We start from the raw sequence: 21,560 nt of genomic DNA on the forward strand, positions 1-21,560 counted from the left end.
AAAATTGATTCAGCGAGGAATGAGTGCTACAGAATAGGACATAGGGAATGAAGGAGAGCAGGTTGCAGGATTTTTGTTATTGTTTTGGTTTTTTGTTTAAGAGACAGCAGTGTTGTCCAGCTTGGACTCAAACTTCTGGGCTCAAGTGATCATCCTGCCTCAGCCTCCCGAGTAGCTGGGACTACAGGTACACACCACCACACCTAGTTTGGTTGCAGTTCTGAATAGGTGTTCAGAAGAAGTCTCATTGAGAAGGCAAAATTTGAGCAAAGACTGGACAGCAGTGATGAAGAAATTAGTCAGGTGGGGGAGAATCAGCGTACATACAGGTTTTGACACAGGAGAAGGTGTGGGATCTTCCAGAAACAGTTTGAAGTCAAATGTGGCCTCAATAGAGAGAGAAAGGAAGAGAGTTAATCCAGGTGATGGAATGAAGACAGAAGAGCGTGTTGGCCTGACACACCACTGGAAAGGTTGTGGATGTGCATCTGAAATGGGAAACCATTTGACCATATGTTTATTATTTGTGTTTAATATTTGCTAGTTTAATTGGTATGTAATGACATAATGCTTTTCTGTTTTGTCTTTATTAGTAGATGATTTTTAAATGATGTTTTACCATGTGTATTTCCATTTGCTAGTTTATTTTTTTTTAATTTAACAGCTTTATTAAGAAACCATACAATTCACCCATTTAAAATGTACATTTTAATGGATTTTAGTACATTCATAGTTACATGCCCATTATTGCAATCTAACTGTAGGACATTTTTGCCCTGTCCCCAGAGGGAACCTTGTGCCCATTAGCAGTTCTCCCCATTCCCCACACCTCCCTCCTCCATCCTCTGAGCCCTGAACAACCACTGTTTCCTGTCTTTCCCAATGTGCCTGTTACAGACATTTCATATAAATGGCATCGTATACTGTGTGATCATTTGTGACTGGCTTCTTTCACTTGGCATATGTTTTCAAGGTTCGTTCATGTTGTGGCATGTATTAGAACTTCATCCCCTGTACTGCCAAATAATATTCCATTATATGAATAAAGTTTTATTTTATTTTTTTTTGAGACAGAGTTTCTCTCAGTTGCCCAGGCTGGAGTGCAATGGTGCGATCTTGGCTCACTGCAACCTCTGCCTCCCGGGTTCAAGTGATTCTCCTGTCTCAGCCTCCCGAGTAGCTGGGATTACAGGCGCATGCCACCACACCCAGCTAATTTTTGTATTTTTAGTAAAGACAGGGTTTTGCTATGTTGGTCAGGCTGGTCTCGAACTCCTGACCTCAAGCAATCCATCCACCTCGGCCTCTCAAAGTGCTGGGATTGTAGGCGTGATCCATTGCGTCCAGCCGTATTTTATTTATCCAGTCATCAGTTGGCAGATAATTGTTTTTTTGCCACTTTTTGGCTATTATGGATAATACTGCTGTGAACTTACATGTACAAGTGTTTGTGTGGACATAGGTTTCTATTTCTCTTGGGTATATGCCTTGAAGCAGAATTGTTGGCTCATGTGGTAATTTACTGTGTGTGTTTTTTTTTCTTTTTAAACCTTTTTTTTTTTTTTTTTTTGAGAGAAGTCTCGCTTTTGTTCCCTAGGTTTGAGTGCAATGGCTTGATCTCGGCTCACTGCAAACTCTGCCTCCTGGGTTCAAACGATTCTCCTGCCTCTGCCTCCCAAATAGCTGGGATTAAGGCACCTGCCACCACGCCCGGCTAATTTTTGTATTTTTTAGTAGAGACAGGGTTTCACCATGTTGGCCAGGCTGGTCTCGAACTCCTGAACTCAGGTGATCCACCCACCTCCGCCTCCCAAAGTGCTGGGATTATAGGCGTGAGCTACTGTGCCCAGCCTTACTGGTTTAATTATTTGTGGAGATCTAGCATTGACCTTCCATATATTAATATTTGTCTGTTATTTGTATCTTGAGATAGTATTTTCATAAATGTTTTATGTAATTTTTCTCATTGGCTTTTGTTTTATTTCCTTTTTATTATTGTTAAACAAAAGATTAAAAAAAATTGTGTTTAGCCATCTCGTTTCTGATGGCCAATTCCATTTATTAGCCATCATACATGGTTCTAGCAGCATCTGGGATTCTGCTTTCCTCTGTGCTTTATGAAAGTTAAACAATGTTTTATTCTGAATTCTTTGACTATCTATCTGGAGTTGACTTCTTGTTTTCTTTAAAGGTGGCTTCAGAGATGAAGTAGGTGTTGAGGATTTTCAGTAAGGTGGAAGTGGTAGTCAGGAGAGGGATTTCCAGAAGGAGCAAGTTGACAGTTGCCCTTTATTGGCTTGCTTAAGGAGCTCCCTGCAAGACAGTGGAGAAAATGGTGAAAAGGGAAGGCAGTCATTAGTAAAATACCATTTTGCTCGTTAGAACTTTAATGTTGCAAGATTCACTTTTAGGGCAAACTTTTGAAACCTGTCTGTCTTGTGATCTTTCTAAGGTCTACAGGTTTCCAGAGTTTACTTTTCCTTCATTGTCATCTTCTTTCCCCTTCTTTTAAAATAAAACCTATGACACTAGGATTATAAGAAGTGGTAAGAAGCTCTGGATTTTCAGTCCTACTTATCACGTTTAATCACAGTATCTTCCTGGTTTTCAGAAATAACTGAAATCAATGTAAAATATCAGTTGCTTTAGCGTAGTTAGTGTAGACAGTGGGAAATGCGCAGAAATTGTGGGCTCTTGCTTCCAATTTAGCACTCTGGGTTGTGAGATTTGGCTCCACTGAAATAAAATTAGGTGGTTAGCTACAGCTGTAGTTAAGTTCAGTGATGTGAGAGAAAACACACACACTGGGGATTGTGGGCTTTTCATGTCTTCATTTCCAGTGGGATACAGGAATAATGAAGTTTCTAAGGCAGAATAAGGGTCACAGATTTTATTTAGGTCGTTTTGCTACAATTCTAATTTGTCTTTCTTTTTACATGTATTATCATGCCATTAATAACAAAACTTTTTAAATTGTATTTTTAGAAGTTCTCCTGGGTTCTAGATAGACTGTGATAGCAGGGTAAGCTTTAGCAGGTTACTTACCTCTCCTCTTTAGGTCCCGGGTTCTTTACCAATAAAATGAGAATGAAAACTGTATCTAGTAGTGTAGTTTGAGGATTGAAAATGGGTATTTGTATTTAGCACAGTGCCTGGAATACGTTAAAAGCACTTATGAACTTAGCTCTCATTATTGCTTCCTAGTAGAGTCTACATTGTGCTAAGCTTCTAGGTCAGCATTAGCTTAATCTTCTAGTTGGGATCTAAGGACATTAGTTTTTACATTCTGTGTCCTACATTTGAGGCTGGGTTAGAGAACAGAAGAGTGAAAACAGTGATCCTCCAGTAGCTAGAATGATGCCAAGTGGTTCCAAAGAAGAAAGGTTGTTAAACTACTAATTAACACCATACCGATAAAACCAAAACAACTAGAAATAATGTCTGCTTGGAAATATTCATTTCACTTATGGGAGCAAACTTTTTGATAGTTCATAAAATGCCATCTCGGTATTTGGGAGCTAAGAATCATTCAGGTTGTCCATTAAGAAGACTCCCCAGTATAAAACCAGTAGCGTATAGCCAACTTTAGGTAAACTGAATAATATGGGGGACAAAGAAAGCACAGGTTAGCTTCCTATGTGATTGTCACCCAACATAGAATAAAATTTCACTCATATCACCTAAACAGAGGAGAGTCCAACTTTGTCAAGTCAATTTTAGATTTTTTTTGAATTTCCATTTCTTTTGTAATAACACTTAACATGAGATCTGCCCTCTTAACAGAATTTTTAAGTGTATAATATATTCAACTATAAAAACAATGTTGCACAGCAGAGTTCTAGACTAATTTTCATGTTGCATAACTGAAACTTTATTTCCTTTAGCAACTCTGCCTTTTCTGTACACCTCAGCACCTGGCAACCACCATTTTGCTTCTATGAGCCTATTTTAGATACTTTATATAAGTGGAATCATACAGTATTTGTCCCTCTGTGACTATCTTGTTTCACTTGGCACAATGTCCTCAAGGTTCATTCGTATTGTCACATATTACAGACTTTCCTTCTTTTAAAGGCTGCATAATATTCCATTGTGTATACACACTATGTTGTTTTAATCCATTCATCTGTCAATGGACATTTAGAGTATTTCTATATCTTGGCTATCGTGAATCATGCTACAGTGAACATGGGAGCACTAATATCTCTTCAAGATAAAGAATGTCTTAAACAATTTTTTAAAAAATTTAAATTGACCTATCATCATAATCCAAATGATTTTTTGTGTAATATTTATCTCATGTAATCCAAGTGATTTTAAGACTTCTATTTTATGTCAGTAAGATATAGTAATTGTTTTAATTCATTATTTCTAAATGGGTTCAATATCATCCTTGTTTTAATCAACTGTTTTCACTTGATTTTTGTATATGAGAGAGATAGGGGTCTAGATTCATTCTTCTGCATATGGATATTTAGTTTTCCCAGCACCATTTATTGAAGGGACTGTCCTTTCCCCAGTATATGTTCTTGGCACCATTGTCAAAAATGAGTTCACTGTACATTTATGGATTTGTTTGCTGGTTTTCTATGTCAATGTGTCTGTCTTTATGCCAGTTGTGTGCTGTTTTGGTTACTATACCTCTGTTGTATAATTTTGAAAAAAGAAAAACTTCAGCCGAATTAAATTTAAAGGAGTTTAATTGAGCAATGAAAGATTCGTGAATCGGGCAGCCCCCAGAATCACGGCAGACTCACAGAGACTCCAGGGGTGCCTTGTGGTCAGAACAAATTTATAGACAGAAAACGTACAGTGATGTACAGGAATTGGAAGTGAGGTACAGAAACAGCGAGATTGGTTACAGCTTGGTGTTTGCCTTATTTGAACACAGTTGGAACATTCAGCGGTCTATGAGTGGTTGAAGTATGGCCACTGGGATTGGCCAACACTCAGTTATTGTTACAGGTGTATACTATTAAGTTAGGTTTTCAGTTTTGTCTGACTATTAAGCTAGGTTACAGTTCATCCACAAGGTCTCAATTATAGAAGTATGAAGTCCTTCTTAGGCCATATTTAGTTTGCTTTAACAATTTGAAGTCAGGTAATGTGATTCAGTTTTGCTATTTTTGCTCAGGATATTCTGGGTCTTTTTTGGTTCTGTATAAATCTTAGGATTGTTTTTTCTGTATCTGTGAAAGGATTTTGATAGGGATTGCATTGAATCTGTAGATTACTTGGGGTAGTATGGACATTTTAATAACATTGATTCTTCCAATCCATGAACATGGTCTATCTTACCTTTTTTTGTGTGTCCTCTTCAACTTCTTTAATCAATGTTTTATAGCAGGGTTGTTCAATCTTTTGGCTTCCCTGGGCCACATTTAAAGAAGAATTGTCTTGGACCACACATAAAATACACTAGTACTAACAACAGCTGGTAAGCTAAAAAAAAGAAAAAATCCTCATAATGTTTTAAGAAAGTTTACGAATTTGTGTTGGGCTGCATTCAAAGCCATCGTGAGTTGGGCAAGCTTGTTTTATAGTTTTCATTGTAGAAATCTTTCACTTCTTTAGTTAAGTTAATTCCTAGGTATTTTATTTTATTTGTAGCTGTTGTAACAAACTATTTTCAATGGTAAAGACAGGTTTCAGCTCAGATATTTGAGTGCTATCAATTTTTGGACTGATTTTTTTTTTTTTTTCAAAAGATAAAAGTGTTGCTGTCTTTTTGGCAAAAAGCACTTGAAAATGCTGTTCTAAATAGAAATACATGTAGAATGAGCTACTGATTGCTGTGGCTGTTTTGATATGATAATAGTTTAATATTAAAACTGAAATGTTTTTGTGATATACTGCGAATGAGCTCATTGCTCTTAATTCATATTACAACACCTTTAAAATCCTGTTCAGGTAGCCTTCTCCAGGAGTTCCACCCTCATCCCCACGCCATAAGTAATCCCTTCCTCCTTTGAGTTCCAGTAGCACTCTTTATACCTCTCTTTGTATTTATAAACTGGGCCTTGAAACATAATTATTTGTATTTCTTTTCCCTAATAAAATACAAGTACCTAAGCACAAACTGATAAACATTCAGGTTAAACTCAACGGATATGTTATTGAATATCTGCTTTGTCCAAAGCACTGTGCCTAAAGCTATGCAAACGTGAGTATTACACCGCTCTTGTCTTTGTCACGTTGTTCCTCATAGTGCCTGGTCTCCCTCTTGACATTTTTCTCTTGTATTCGAGGATGCCCTTTTTTTTCCCTCTTACATCTCTTGCCACTACTTCACAGTGTATTTTGTCTCTGTCTCTAGTAGACATGTGAATAATGAATATGCCCAAGGCTTGCTCTCGAACACTCTTCTCTTTTCAATACACACCCACTTTAGGTAATCTTGTTTATTCTCGTGCACCTAAAATATCTTTATGCCAGTGACTCTCAATTATCTATCTCTAGTCCAGACACTTCTGAACATCAAGTTCACATATTCTAGTTGCCATTGAAGTCTCCTGGGCATCACGGAAATGAATGTCTTAAAGAAAACTCTTCCTCTTTTCTTCCACATTTGGTCCTGTTGTCCAGGAAAGCACCTTCGTCCACCCTGCTGGCAAGCCAAAATCCTGATGTGATCTTGGTCACATGCTTTCCCCCACCCTCCACGTTGAGTCCATCACCAAGTCCTGTTGATTCTGCCTCTGAAGTATCTTCCTCCTCTGGCTCTTGCCCACATGCCAGCCCACAGTGCTGGCATAATGGACCCTCGTGGCACTTCTGCTCAGTCCCCACAACGTTGTCACAGTGACTATTTAAAATCATAAAGCAGGTCTTGCTTTAATCTCCTTGATTCTCATTGTTCTTAGAGTAAGATTTAGAAATTCTCAACGTGGCATCTGTGTATCAGTCCTTTTCCGGTTCCATCTTTTGACACCCCCACCCTCTGTAATCCAGCCACAGTGGCATTCTTTAAATTCCAGAGGTTTGCTGAATACCCCCTCACCCCGCTGTCCCTTTAGGGTTTTGCACAAGCTCTTCCTGTTGAGGACCCCTTCTACCAAGTGAGCCCCACTAACCCTCTCAATTGAAACACTGTTTCCTCAGACAGGCTCCACCCAAGCCCTCAGACTAAATTAGGATCTGTTCTCTAGGCATATCTAGGTATCCTGAACTTAGAGCACCTTTGGTAATTACTAAGATTTCTTTTGTTGGCTGATTATTTGCTCAATATCTGGCTGCTCCATGGTCTGTAAGATCCCTGAGGGCAGGGATCATGTCTGTTTTGTTCACACTCAGGCCTAGCACCAGACACATAGTAGAGAGTCAATACCTATTTGTGGAATGAGTAAAATAAATCAACATAAAAGTTCAAAAGCACTCTAAAATATTGCGCAACAGAATGTGTTTAAAACTTAAGGCTCTGGCTGGGCATGGTGGCTCACGCCTGTAATCCCAGCACTTTGGGAGGCCGAAGCGGGTGGATCGCTTGAGCCCTGGAGTTCGAGACCAGCCTGGGCAACATGGTCAAACCCCATCTCTACTAAAAACACAAAAACTAGCCAGGCGTGGTGGCGGGCGCCTGTAATCCCAGCTACTGTGGATGCTGAGGCATGAGAATCGCTTGAACCCGGGAGGCGGAGTTGCAGTGAGCCGAGATTGCACCACCACACTCCAGCCTGGTCGACAGAGCAAGACTCCGTCTCAAAAAAAAAAACAAACAAACAACAGAAAAAAACTTAAGGCTCTAACTTAATATATGGAAGTAAGTTTCTAACCCTTGTGAGAAGACCTTTATTAGTTTGTGACTAAACCAGGCATGTGCTGCTTTTCTGATCTGTCCAATTTTAGAATTGTTATTACCAAAGTATATATTTGACAACAGGAAAAATATATTTTATCAGTTTGACAACAAATATTTATTGATCATCTGCTGTTTGCTTGGCATGGTTGTAGATGCTTGGGATACAGCTGGTGGGTTGCAGCTTACTTTCCCACGGAGGACAGACAGTGTACACGGAGAATTTCAGCTCCTGAAAAAAACTCTGGTCTAAATAAAACAGAGCTGTGGCAGGGGCAGGGGGGCTAGAGAAGTCCTATTTGAAAAGATAACATTTCAGCTAGCATTGGAGGGACAGGGAGTCAACTGCGGGAGATCTGGGGAGAGCTTTCCAGGCAGAAGGAACTGCCAGGACATCTGAGGAACGGAGGGGTGGGCAGTGGCCCTTGGCACAGTGAATGAAGGAAAAACACACACTTTTATAGAGATGCCATGACTTGGAGTTCTTATTCTGCCCATTTTGGTTGGAGACAATGATGATGTCCAGCTCATAAGAATGTTGCTAAGTAAGGTAATGAAGGTAAATAGTAGTAATAATACACATCACTGATAGTTTTAAACACCATTAATATGCCTTCCACAGAATTTATGTGAAGGAGAAACTGATAAAGTAAATGTTACTTTAACTCATGGCTTTGTTTATGTGTTTGTTTACTAATTTATTATCTTTTAAAACTGTAGACTGTGTTGCTAATTATCTGCAAATATTAATGTTTATGTTGATTTCTCTTTAAAGGTTAAAAAGCTAAAGAGAGAGCTCTCACAGATGAAGCAGGAACTGCTCTATAAAGAACAAGGCTTTGAAACATTGCAGCAGTGAGTATGAAAAGACTGAATCAACTTTAGAATAAGCTCTCTAACTAGTATGAATACAAAGAAAATAGAAGTACAGATTACATAAGCGATTTCTTAAAGAAACGTAAAGTAAAAAGTTCAGAGCTCTACACCAAAAGAAAACAAAGCAATCAACCAACAGATAAAAAAACTTGGGAAAGATCTATGCACTTGAAAAGATCCAAAGTTTTTATTAATCATTGGAGATCCAAAGAAACCAAAGTGAAAAGCCTTTGTCTTACCTTTATCTCCTGGACCCTTGCTGGCCTCCTCTGAGATTGTGGTACAGAGCTAAGAGACTAGGCACAAGAAATTCCTCTCCACATTCGGCTGGGCTGGCTGTACTTGACCCCTGTGTGAGCCTGCAACTGCCCTGGGCCCTCGGGTGGAGGCGTGTCTGTCTCTCTCTCTCTCTCTGCCAGCCCCAGGGATGACCTAGAGTCTAACCCTGACAGATGGCAGGGGAGCAAGAGCAAGTTAGGATTATTAGCAAAGGAGCGGGAGTGCGCTCCTCACTTCCTGCGTTCCTCTACCTTTCCCGTTTGCTACTGAAGTTGGCTGGGCCATTAGCAGAGCCCTAAGCTGGGCCAGGTAAAGTGGAAATGGAGGTGACAGAGGGTCACAGGATGAGGATATCCCTTCCGCATTCCCGGCCCCTGAAAGCCACTGTTCTCCCTGCTGCTGAGGCCCAGCCTATCCAAACCGTGACAGGCACACCTGAGACTTTCTAATCCTGCAGTCTCCACTCCACAGGGCCTCTTGTGGGAGAGAAGCAGTCCGTGGTTTTCACAGCCACATGACCACGGAGAGGAGGTAAAACTTCCCTCCTGCTTGGTGCCTCCAAGTGCGGTGCAGTATTTTTAGGGATGTCCCTGGTCAGTTTTGTGTTCAGGCAGGTTTCGTGTTCTTCCCGGCATCTCCCGTGGTAGCACCTCAGGAATGCCAAGCTGGTCTCAGGCGCCACCTCTGTGGAAAGTACCCAGCTGTGTTCCTTTTCCCTGTGGAATCTTACTTTGCCTTCTGCTCTTATTTGGGATGCTCCAAGCAGCAAGCCCCTTTAAAGATCCTGTGTGTCACTGGCCAGATAAACAAACTGGTTGTTCTTGTTTGGGTGATTAGACATATCTTGGGATACGCAGGCACTGCTCTTGACCACCAGTCAGACGCATGACTTTAATTTCACACGTGCTGTTATCATCCAGACTCCTTTTTTCCTGCTCACCGCCTAGAATCATGACCCTGATACTCCTTCAGATGCTCCCATCCTAGTGGTTCTCAAACCTGACTGCATATTAGAGTAATCTGGAGAGTGCTTAGGAAAATAATGTTTCTAGTCTCTATGCCAGGTATATTTTATGAGATCCCAAGTGCTTCTCAAGTCCAGCCCTGTTGTAAGAACCTCAGCTGGTTGCAGAGCTCCCCGATAAACCAAGCAGAACTAGAATGACATAAATGCATTATTTAGTAATTGTTTATCAGCATAAAGCAGGGCTTCGTGGTGGGGGTGGGGAGAGAAAACAGAGTTTGAAGAGTGCCGTAACGTGTTTAGCCATATGTTCCACATTTTTAAGGCACGTGAAATTATAACTCGCGTCACCATTTGGGATTAAAGGTTAGCCAAACTTGCTGTCTTTGTTATATTGATGTAACAATGCTGTATTGTTTCAAAGCAGTTTGCTTGCAAGCAATTTTTATAGGAATCTAAGGCATGTTTAAGAATCTGTCAATAACATTCCACAAGAAAACAATAGACATTTGTTGTAGAAATTCAGGCATTCTCTTGGAATGATTCTAATCCCTTGAACCGAGAGCAGAAAGATATGATATCTAACATCAGAGACCTCTCCTGTTTATCTTAACTATAGACAAAATAAAGCTGTTCTTATTCAAATGTTAACCACCATACTACTAAAACACTGAATGATCAACAATCAAACCCAGCAGCCAGACTTTTTAAGAAACCACATTCTTGATACTATAAAGGGACTTATATTTGTGGCATGACAGAAAATATATTTCAGGAAAAGATTTAAATAGAATCTGATTGTAGGCTTTTGTAACTTTTCATTTATTTACAATAGAATGGAATATATTTGTTGAATCTGGAATTATAATGTAATTTAAACTTGAGCTTTCATTTTACTTGGTACAATAGTTTTATACTGGGTAGACAAATGTGGCATTGTTCTCTACGTTATTCATTTCAGTTTGTGGTCCCAAATTTGACTTCGGCCTAAGCAGCAGTGTAGTATATGTGTAAATGGATACCAGGAAGATGCCTAGTTCCATTTGCTGCCTCCAGTGTGCATTCAGAATTGGAAAACAGGCTAGTGATGAAACAGCAAGTCACAGGCATATACAGATTCTGTGAAAATTTGGTTCTCAAGGTATACACTTTCCAGAGAAGGAATGCAAGTGAACATATTTTATCTTTCAAAAGAGACTAATATATTGAGTGAAAATTAGTTATAGGGCACACTCAAGTCAAGAACTTCCAAAAGAAATTTTAAGAAAAAAAACAGCTTTTCTCATATTAAGAACAAAAAGCATGATACTTTAAGTCAGCAAATGATGCTCATACTTTGGTTTATTTTATGACAAGTTAGGGTCAAAAGAGAAAAGGTGGGAAATGAAAAGTGGAGGAGAAAAACAAGAAACATTGAAATAAAGGAAAAAGGCAGCACTTAAAGTAGAGAAGTACAAAGGAGGCAAAAGAAAAAGAGCAGAAACGTTCCATGGTGAAAGCTGAGCTGTGTTCTTCACATTTAGCATTCTGTTGAGCAGTGGATAGCCAAGAAATTTTCATGTATTCAAAGCTCTCTGAAATTTAAATTAGCAGTCTTGAACCAGTCCTGCTTTTATTTTTTAAACGTTAAGGTTTTTTTCTGAAAACAGCTTACCTGATTTTATTTTCAAATGATAAAGTTTATGTTCATTTCTGAATCAAAGATTTGTTTTATCATTAAATTCTGAAGACTTTACACAAACAGGAAGAAATTACTTGAGTTTTAGAAATTCACTTTGACACAATTTCAGATATCCCTATTGCTACCTATTTTATGAAACCCCACATTTTAGTTTTTATTTTTAGTTAAAAAGTGCTACATTTGAAAATGCCAAAATGCTATATTTGGAAATATCATTTGTTTTATTTAATAAGCCATTTCCTCAGCCAAGTTGGTGGATATAATACTTCAGGGAGTCAGAAATTCCATTGATAAATCTCTTCCCAAATAAGTAGAATTAGCTGATATTCAAAGTACTTCACTAGTCCCATCAGATATTCTAAATGTGGTAGTCATAAGAGCCCCAGTTCTGAATCTGTCATTTTAGGATAGTTCCCCTACTAGCTAAGTGTCTGTGCAATTTGGGGTATAAATTTGCATTCAGTTTCTCCCTTGCCTTCTTCATTTGGAAGAAATGTGACTAGGGGATCTTTAGGGGCCCTTCCCATTCTAAACACTGTGTGTGTGTGTGTGTGTGTGTGTGTGTGTGTGTGTGTGTGTGTGTGTGTGTTTAATCTGTGACTTGATTGGTTGTACTTTACTATCAGATGATCTTATGATCAAGTTTATTTTATTTTCTTAGGTTCTTGAAGTCTTTAATTGCTTGTTCAGCAGCATAAGATAGTTACTAAAACAGTACTTGGGGAAATACATTATCTATAAACCGCTCTTGTTTGAGTGGACTTTGTTTGGAAGAGTGATTAAGATGGCATTGCTTTATTTTTTTTCAGATTATACCTTTCACATTGAAAATAAGTATTAATTATTAAATGTTTTAAACCAAACGAGTTTAAAACAACCTGTTTTCCCCGATTCAGTAGGTACTATTTCTCTGGAGACTCTGGATAAAACCAAAAATATGTCTAAGAACGTGTATAGAGTTGTTGGGTGGGGCAGAGGCATAGCCATATGTCCCACAAGGAGAACTCGTGCAGTATTCATAATGAATCCCAGATAGCACAGGCAGCTGAGGAGGACCAGGAGAATGATCATGAATTGTATTCATAATGAATCCCGGATAGCACAGGTAGCTGGGGAGGACCAGGAGAGTGATCATGAAGAGTACATGAAATTATTTTTTAAAAAGAATTAGGTAATTCGATTAGGCCCTTCAAACACAAAGAATTAGGTTACATGAAATCCTCTAGCCTAAGGTGACGATGTGAACTGTAAGGACACTTGGTAAGCAGCTCTGCAGGGATAATAAATTAGCTCATTGAAGAGCTGTTTATTCAATATGAGTTGAGAAATGACTACTGCCCTTCTGCCGTTTTCCTAAGTTTGAACTCATCCAGCAAGTCAAGCAATTTTATCTTGACTCATAACTTTCATAAAAGCAGAATAAATATTATATACATATATATATATAGAGAGAGAGAGAAATAAAAAACTAACCACACAATCCAAACACTGTAGGATACTCACTAGTATAAATAATAATTTATTTATTAACCATTTATTAAAGGCCTCCCAAGCTGCAGGCCCTGTGCCAGGTTTTGCACAGACATTACAGCAAAACATTATGTAAAATCAGGTGGCAGTCTACTTGCCTCTGTGTTCTTCAGCTAAAGCATTTGCCCACGTCTTTTACCTTTCTTGGGTGAAGATCAGGATCAGCACTTGATAAGGTTTGGGTTCAGCCAGCAGTGGGATCATTCAAACAGATTGAAGGCAAAGAGACATGCATTTGTTTGAGCCCAAAAGTGATTAGAAATGGACTGGGTTTGAAGTGAGGGATGGGAGAAATCTTAGCTGCCTGTGATTGAAAGAGAAAGGAGGGGCCGAGACATGCGGATCACGAGGTCAGGAGTTCAAGCCTGGCCAGCATGGTGAAACCCCGTCTTTACCAAAAATACAAAAATTAGCCGGGCATCGTGGCGGGTGCCTGTAATCCCAGCTACTCGGGAGGCTGAGGCAGGAGAATTACTTGAACCCAGGAGGCGTAGTTTGCAGTGAGCTGAGATCATGCCACTGCACTCCAGCCTGGGCGACAGAACAAGACTCCATCTCAAAAAAAAAAAAAAAAAAAAAAAGAGAGAGAAAGGAGGAGAAACCGCCTGAAAAGATGATTGCTGGTATATGACAGTCAGCAGTGAAATAATCATCCAACTGAGACAATTCCAAACCACTTCCTACTCTCTGTTTAACTTATATGCTATCATTCTTTGATATTTTTTCTTTCTTTTTCTCTTTTCACAGAATTGATAAAAAAATGTCTGGAGGCCAGAGCGGGTATGAACTCAGTGAAGCCAAAGCCATTCTAACAGAACTAAAATCTATCAGAAAGGCAATTAGCTCAGGAGAAAAAGAAAAACAAGATCTGATGCAGGTACATTATAAAACATTTTGTTAAGCCAAACTTCTACCTTCTGAGGCCCCCAGAAACTCTTACTGGGGCAGAAGTGCTCCCTCAGAGTCTGGATGACCCTTCTACCTCTGCCACATTTGTGCAGAATGGGCCCTGTGGAGATTGTTGCAGGCACAAAGGTAGCCTGCTGCCTTGGAGGAGAACAGAGTGATTCCAAGTGACTGGTAGGCTTCGTTGTAAGCAGCCTTTGGATGGCCTTTGAGATAGTGGGTGGTGGGGCCTGGAGCTCATGTGAGGAGATTAACATCTTGGTGCACCCTGAAACTCACTGAAAACTTCATATGAGTCCCCAGTAAGCAGAATTCTCAGCCCAGGATACACAAGGGATATATCATTTGCCATCAGTAAGTAGAAGGCTTGCCTTTTGGGGATGAGGCTATGTGAGGAGCTTAGAAAAGTTTTCCAACCCAGTTGATTCTGGGGTGCCAGCTAAGGGTGGGGCGGGGAGTGCTGACCCAGCTGGGGGATGCCTATACAGTTACCCTAGCAAAGCTGCCAATGGCCATAGATCCCCTTACTAAACCTGTTCGCTTCTCAGCCTGTGGGTCTTAACTCCCAGTGATCCAGCATCATGTGTAGAAAACACAAAATAGCCATTAAGTGATCAGTATTCTCAGTATCTATACTATCAAATACAGTCAAGTTTTTTTTTAAGGGTGTCTCTCTTCCTCTCCTTCCCTCCATCCCAAACACTAAGAATTCTTATTTCGTATATTTGGAGTTCTTACTTAGCTGAGGGATAATTTAGTCCGCATCTATGGGAAAATGTTAGAGTCACTGATGATGTTTACATTCTCAATAGAACATCTACATTTAAATACCATATTTAACTACTTGATGTTGGTTTTCAAAATATTAGTTGAATATAGATAAATATTCTTGGGTCCATATAATTTTGCATTACTTGCAAGAAGAAATCTAATAGAAAAGACAAAATAATAATAGCATGTAATTATAAATACTGACTTTGTGCCAGACATTCTTCTAACTGCCTTGCATATAAATAATTCCTTTGATCCTCACAACAGCCACTAAAGGTAGGCACTGTTATTATTCTCAGCTTACAGACGAGGAAATTTCAGCACAGGAAAATTAAAGTTTCTTAAAGTCATACAGCTGGTAAGTAGCAAGACTATGGTTCAAACTCAGGCAGTCTGGGTTAACGTGGTTTTAACATACATATAACACATGCAAGACTTTACTTGTGTGTATTTTGGTTTTGTTCCACAATTGTCTTGCTGATTAAGTCAGTCATTCCAGAAATGCATGTAGTAGGTCCTTTAAAAAAAAAAGTTAATAGAACTGGAGCAAATCTACATTGGAACCTTCTAATTCAACAATTTTAGGTCATCTTTCGTTCTTCCTATAAACTTTGGATTCATCTGCAGGCCTGATTAAATTAAAAGATTAGATCCCTTTTCAGTTACTAAATTACATTAATTAGTAGATGCAGAGATTGACAATAGAGTTAGAAGAAACTTTAGATATCTTCTGTGACTTTCAAACCTCTTTGACCACAGTAAGAAATAGATTTTACATCAAAACCCAGTAACACACAATTGTGTGTACCTATAGATACACAGGTGTGCATGCACGCGCACACACACACATACACACTCCAAATGAATTTCACAGAAATATGCCTACTCTTAAACTGGTGATGTACTCTGATTTTATTTTCTAGTATCTTCTATTTCATTAAAAAAAATACTAGTAACAACCTACTAAATTGATAGAATGCATTGCCATCACAGATGAGTTTGAGGAACACTGACTTTTTTTCACTGTATAGATGGAAAAATAGAAAAGACTTGCACAAGGTCACTAAAAGGTTTTTTTGTTCTTTTCTATATTATTTGATGTGACCATTTAAGTTTTATCCTCATATATATATACTATATATACTATTTATACTATATATATACTATATATACTATATATACTATATATACACTATATATACTGTATATACTATATATATACTATATACTATATATATGCTATATATACTATATATACTATATACTATATATGCTATATATACTATATATACTATATACTATATATATGCTATATATACTATATATACTATATACTATATATGCTATATATACTATATATACTATATATGCTATATATACTATATATACTATATACTATATATATGCTATATATACTATATATACTATATACTATATATGCTATATATACTATATATACTATGTACTATATATACTATATACTATATGTACTATATACTATATATACTATATGTACTATATATACTATATACTACATATATACTATATATACTACATACTATATATATAATATATATACTATATATATTATATATAGTAGTAATATATATATATAATATATATATTATATATATAGTATGTAGTATATATATCCCTTTGAGAGAAAATAGAGAAAGTTAGGTAAAAAATTTCAGATCTCTGATATTTCCAATTCCTCCTAATCATGAAAATTTTAAATATCAGGATTAAATACAGGCTCTTTTGTTGATAATAATGGTTTCTTATCATTTTATTAGGATTACCCTAGGGTTTCCTTTTTATTGTTTTGAGTGATTCAGATTAGTCTTCCCTTTTCAATACTTTCACTTGTTCATATCCTTACTCTAAAGTAAACACAGTTTATTAAACCTGAGTGCCCACAGCAGGCACATTTGCTTTTGATTATTCTCTTTACCAAGCCAAACATGTCACCACAGGCAGTGCCATGCAGTAGACACACAGATGGGCTTGTTCCATGCCTGTGCCACTCATTAGCAACTTCTGAGCCTCAGTTTCCTAATCCCTAACATTGATGTGAGCTAAATAATCTCTTGGGTCCTGTCCAGATATACAATGGCTTAATTGAAAAAGTCTTCAAAGTAGGAAGTTCTTTTACTGTATCTAAAATGAGAGATTATGTTATAGATATTCTGTTTCCACAATTTCAGCTGCATGAAGTGAGTGGGTTCCTATTGAAATAGAGATAACTTCTTAATGAAATTTTTAGAAATAAGACATGCATGTATTTTAAAGATACCGTTCATAGGAAAATGCTGTTTTGAAATAGATAAGACAACTGGTTTAATATGATCTTGCTTCCAAAGTCACATGTATGTAGGTGCAAAATTATATCCTGCTGTTATTTTTTCAATTATATAAAATGGTAAGTACCTACTAAAATAAAGTGGTTTTTTTCCATTGAGATTAGCTCTTTCCTTTTAATTTCACCTGGTAGGGAAGGTTTGCTGTCTTACATGTTAAGCTTTATGAAACACTTTGTGTTTTCTGAACAGAGTCTTGCTAAGCTGCAGGAGCGGTTTCATTTGGATCAGAACATTGGCAGATCTGAGCCAGATTTGAGATGTAGTCCTGTGAACTCTCATTTATGTCTCTCCAGACAGACCCTTGATGCTGGGTCACAAACAAGCATTTCCGGAGATGTAAGTTATCTATGCTGAAGAGTTGGCCCAGTGTTGTCCTTGATGGGCCTTAATTGCAATATGGATGGTGAACTGGAACCAGAAGTATATGTGACTTGGATTCTGGCTGTGTGCATTCAGTGTTCCATTTTCGTAAGATTAGTTTTAAAAATCATAGCCTTATCTTTTCTATCTAGGTGCCAAGCATGTCAGGATTTGTCCATATGAGTAGCTTTGTTCAAACTTTCTCATGCTATATTCCTTTAGAGACACGCTGAAAGGCTAGAGGCATAGAAGAATTTAACTTTTTCCTATTACGTTTAGAGTCTTGGAAATGTAGGTCCTTTCAAATAAACATTAGGCCAATGAGAAACAGAAAAACATGCCTTTTAAGACTAATAAGAAAACTTGTTTTTGTAAATCTTAATTGATTATATTAAAATGTTTAATTTGTGATTTATATCTGCCATTTAAATATTTAATGTGGCTTGGCTATTGTTAACTATTTTACCTTCTCCATTTTGGGATGCCATTAGCAGGTATTTACTTCTCAGTACATTCCCATTTATTTTCATATTCTTTTATGCTGCTTTGAAATATGTGCTGTGAAAGTAAAACAGGTAGAGATCAACAGTAGGGCTTACCTGTTTGAAAATTAATTTTTGAACTTATTTAGTTTATATTTTGTACAGTTGAAAGCTAAATGCTAGAAATTAGGCTCATAAAGGCAAAAAAATTAGTTCCAGTTCATAAATTTTATTGACCTGTACACCCTTCATAAACTCTGAGATACCAGACACATTTACCTTGGTATTTACAGTATCAGGATATTTTTTATCTTGAATTTAACGTGTAGAGAAAATAATGTTAGAGTCTTTGAAAAACAGATGAGCTTGAATTGAAAGAAATGTTTTGCCCCTACTGAGACAATAAAATAAGTGTCTTTTAAAATTGGTGTTTCCCAATTTCAGTACCATCTTCTTTAACTTTTCAATTACACATACTTCCCAGAAACAAAAGCAATTTACTTCATTCATTAGCAGAGTTAATTGACTTTTTTCCTTTTTCTTTTTCCACTAGATTGGAGTAAGAAGTAGATCAAATTTAGCTGAAAAGGTCAGGCTAAGCCTACAGTATGAAGAAGCCAAAAGAAGGTAATGACAGAGAAGCTGTTTTGTGCATGGCTCAAACATTTTCTTTTCCAGAATTAATCTTTACTCCTGTGGTGACATCTGCTGGGCACTCCCCATACATTCTTACCAAGGCCACGCTTCGGTTTTTAGCATGTCAGGGCTGCTTCCTCTCTGGTCTACCTTTTCTTCCCCCCGCCCCCCGCCCCCCAGCCACCAAAAGCTAAAGAACAGGGAGAATTAATGAGAAGTATACAAATGAAATTGCCCCCTTCTCCTCTGAGAAAAAAGAAGCTTTGAGTTGGTACAATACTTAACTCTCAATTAAAAGTGAGAAGATTGGTTGCTTTGATGGAAACATGATACAGTGGTTCAGGTATAGGACTAAATGGCTGTTGAGGAGTTCTAAGGCAAATAAGTATTGATTTATTTGCCTTTGATTTGAAGGGAAGTCTTACTGCTAATGTCCTTGAAGGTGCTGAGGTGGCAGTTCCAGTCGACTTACGTTAGGGAAAAGGAAGAGAGATTCTCATTTCTCTCTTTTACCTCATAAACTCTTCTTAATCCCTGTGCTATCTTTTACTTACTTTGTGATTCTGCTGGAGTGAGACATAAGAAACTTCCGTCTCAACAACAACAACAAAAAAGAGATTTCACTATCCGTATCTAGTAGATAGACTCAAATATTTTTCATAATATAGAACTCCTTATTATGAGGGAAAGGATTATACTGATACATTTGATTTCATTATTTTCCTCATAAGAGCTTTAAAATGCCATTGGGTTATTATTTAGGAGGACATTGGGAGAAACTGCATTATCGTCCTGCAAGAAACAGGAATTTATCATGTTTCTCCCCATGACCATGAAAAGCTCAGCTGAGAACCAGATATTGAAGTATATTCCTTATTATTGGTGATGATGATAACTTAAAAGCAATTGGCCGTAGTCCTTAGAGGTTATCAGGCTTTAACAAAGTAAAATAAATACAATATTCACCTCTATGTAACCTGTATTCTTAATATTACTTGGTTCCTCACTTCCTGAAAGAAACCTAAGCTTCATTCCACAAATTATTAACCATGTGAGCTCGAACAAGTCACTTAGGCGATCTGAACAGCAATTTACTCAGCTAATTTTAATGCCTTTAAATTTTCTCTGGGAGATTCTTAATTTCTTCAGGTTAGGAAAAAATGTTTAGGCTTTATTATCTCCTTCTCAGTGCCCAGATTAGTGCCTTCCCTTCAATAAGTATTGAGGATCAACTTCTGGTTTTGTGGCCCGGCAATGTGCCAGCTTTCGGTAGATAGTGCCTGTGGTCCCCTTGTTGTGTGTCCACCTGGGCAGGGCTGTGGACAAAGCCATGAATTGGGTCTGCTTTTCTGAAAGAGAATGGCCATTACTCAGAAGCAGTCTTGGAGAACTGGGCCGTATGCCCCTGCATTCTTTCAGGCTTGACTCTTGCTTCCCATGGATCAGCTTCAACTTTCACCCTCCTTTGACTTCTAAGTTAATTTTATCTGGAGCTCACATCACATTTCTCTTCCTAGGTGCTTCTAAAACTCTTCTTCATATTCTGCTTCCCAAATTTGGAACACTCCTTCTAAAATAAAATTTAAGACCTGCCTAATGTCTGATGACGCAAATAATAAACGGGCGCCTCTTTTTCCTGTATTATGTTATTGTTCCTGGTTCAGTTGGTTAATTCAGTCACATCAAAACTTCAGACATTGGTTCTTTCCCACTTGGTTGCATTGGCGTGCCATTTGGGGTTTTGTTTTAAAGTTACTAGTGATGCTGATGAGAAAGTAAATCTCAAGCGCTTATGCATATGTTGAAAATGCTTTTTCCTCCTCAATTCTGATTAAGTAAAGAGGCAGGTTGTGTTTCTCTGAAATCTGTTTTCTCCTCCAGCCCTTGTTTTATGTGCTTAATGAAGCTAATAATATCATGCTTATTTAGCATTTTGATGATGAATTTTCTAGTATGTTGAGACAGTTGTTTATAATTTTGTGGTTAAAGCTGAAGAATAGCTGATGTTACTTACATCTATCATAAGTGCAGATGGTGGGAGAAAATCAGAAGTACACTGCATACACCGTGCCAGTCTAACATGCAATTTTATTTTTAATTAGAACAAGAAACTTATGGCACAAAGGTATAGATCTACTTCCATCTTTGCTCTTGATTATGTTTTTCATTCACCTTTTCTCTTCCCTTCTACAAGTTCTCCCATGAAAATGGGAAAGTATTTCTTTTCTGTTTTTCGTATTTTGGTGTGTACTGTTAACAATATCCAAAGTAATCATCCAACGTTTTTCTGTAGAAACATAGATTCCTTGTGCAGACATCAGTGGAGTTCATAGTTCACTGAGATCTTGTCGTTATGGTCGAAAGAACCATGTGCCGCTTACCTTATGAACAGTCCTGATTGTCTTTACAGTGCCACGTAGCAAGTTATTTGACTCAGGTGGTTAGGACATTCATACTGAGTCGGGGGTAATGTTAACTCTACCATGTGTTACGAAGCTCTAGACATAAGAGAAATCTGGGGTCAGGCAAAATTATGGAAACAGTGAGATTTGCCTTTGGTGCATTTTCCTCCTCCTTCTCCTGTCCCTGTCCACATCACTTCAGCACCTGTTGTCACTCCGGTGGTGTCATGCCAGCTGCCTGTACTAGTGAAGGTCCACCGTATGCTGCCTGTAAATAGCTGTGTACAGAGCAACCACAGGGCTAGCACAATAATGTATAAAGTGTCAGTGCAATGACTGCTCAGTAAATGGCTTGTACACCAGTCGGGGCACTGATGGGGAGGAGACTCACATGCAGCTTAAGGAGAATGTGAACGGCAGAAGGCCAAGCCCTGCCCCTTCTCTTTGGCAATGGGGGAGCCTTGATGGATCAACCCCTGACTCCCTCCCAGGGTCTTGCTCTGTCACCCAGGCAG

General features: G+C 38.1%; 1 protein-coding gene across 2 annotated transcripts in view; it reads left to right on the forward strand.

The window, feature by feature from the left end:
• Window positions 1-21,560, forward strand: part of WWC2 (WW and C2 domain containing 2) — a 215,091-nt gene that overhangs the window by 132,121 nt on the left and 61,410 nt on the right. For both annotated transcript variants that reach the window (XM_034959460.3, XM_034959461.3), the window contains 4 exons: window positions 8,571-8,650; window positions 13,873-14,002; window positions 17,355-17,501; window positions 18,561-18,634. In XM_034959460.3, the coding sequence (XP_034815351.3) occupies window positions 8,571-8,650; window positions 13,873-14,002; window positions 17,355-17,501; window positions 18,561-18,634 (431 nt within the window). The remainder of the gene's footprint in view (window positions 1-8,570; window positions 8,651-13,872; window positions 14,003-17,354; window positions 17,502-18,560; window positions 18,635-21,560) is intronic.

Source organism: Pan paniscus, chromosome 3, assembly GCF_029289425.2.
Source record: "Pan paniscus chromosome 3, NHGRI_mPanPan1-v2.0_pri, whole genome shotgun sequence".
NCBI lineage: Eukaryota > Metazoa > Chordata > Mammalia > Primates > Hominidae > Pan > Pan paniscus.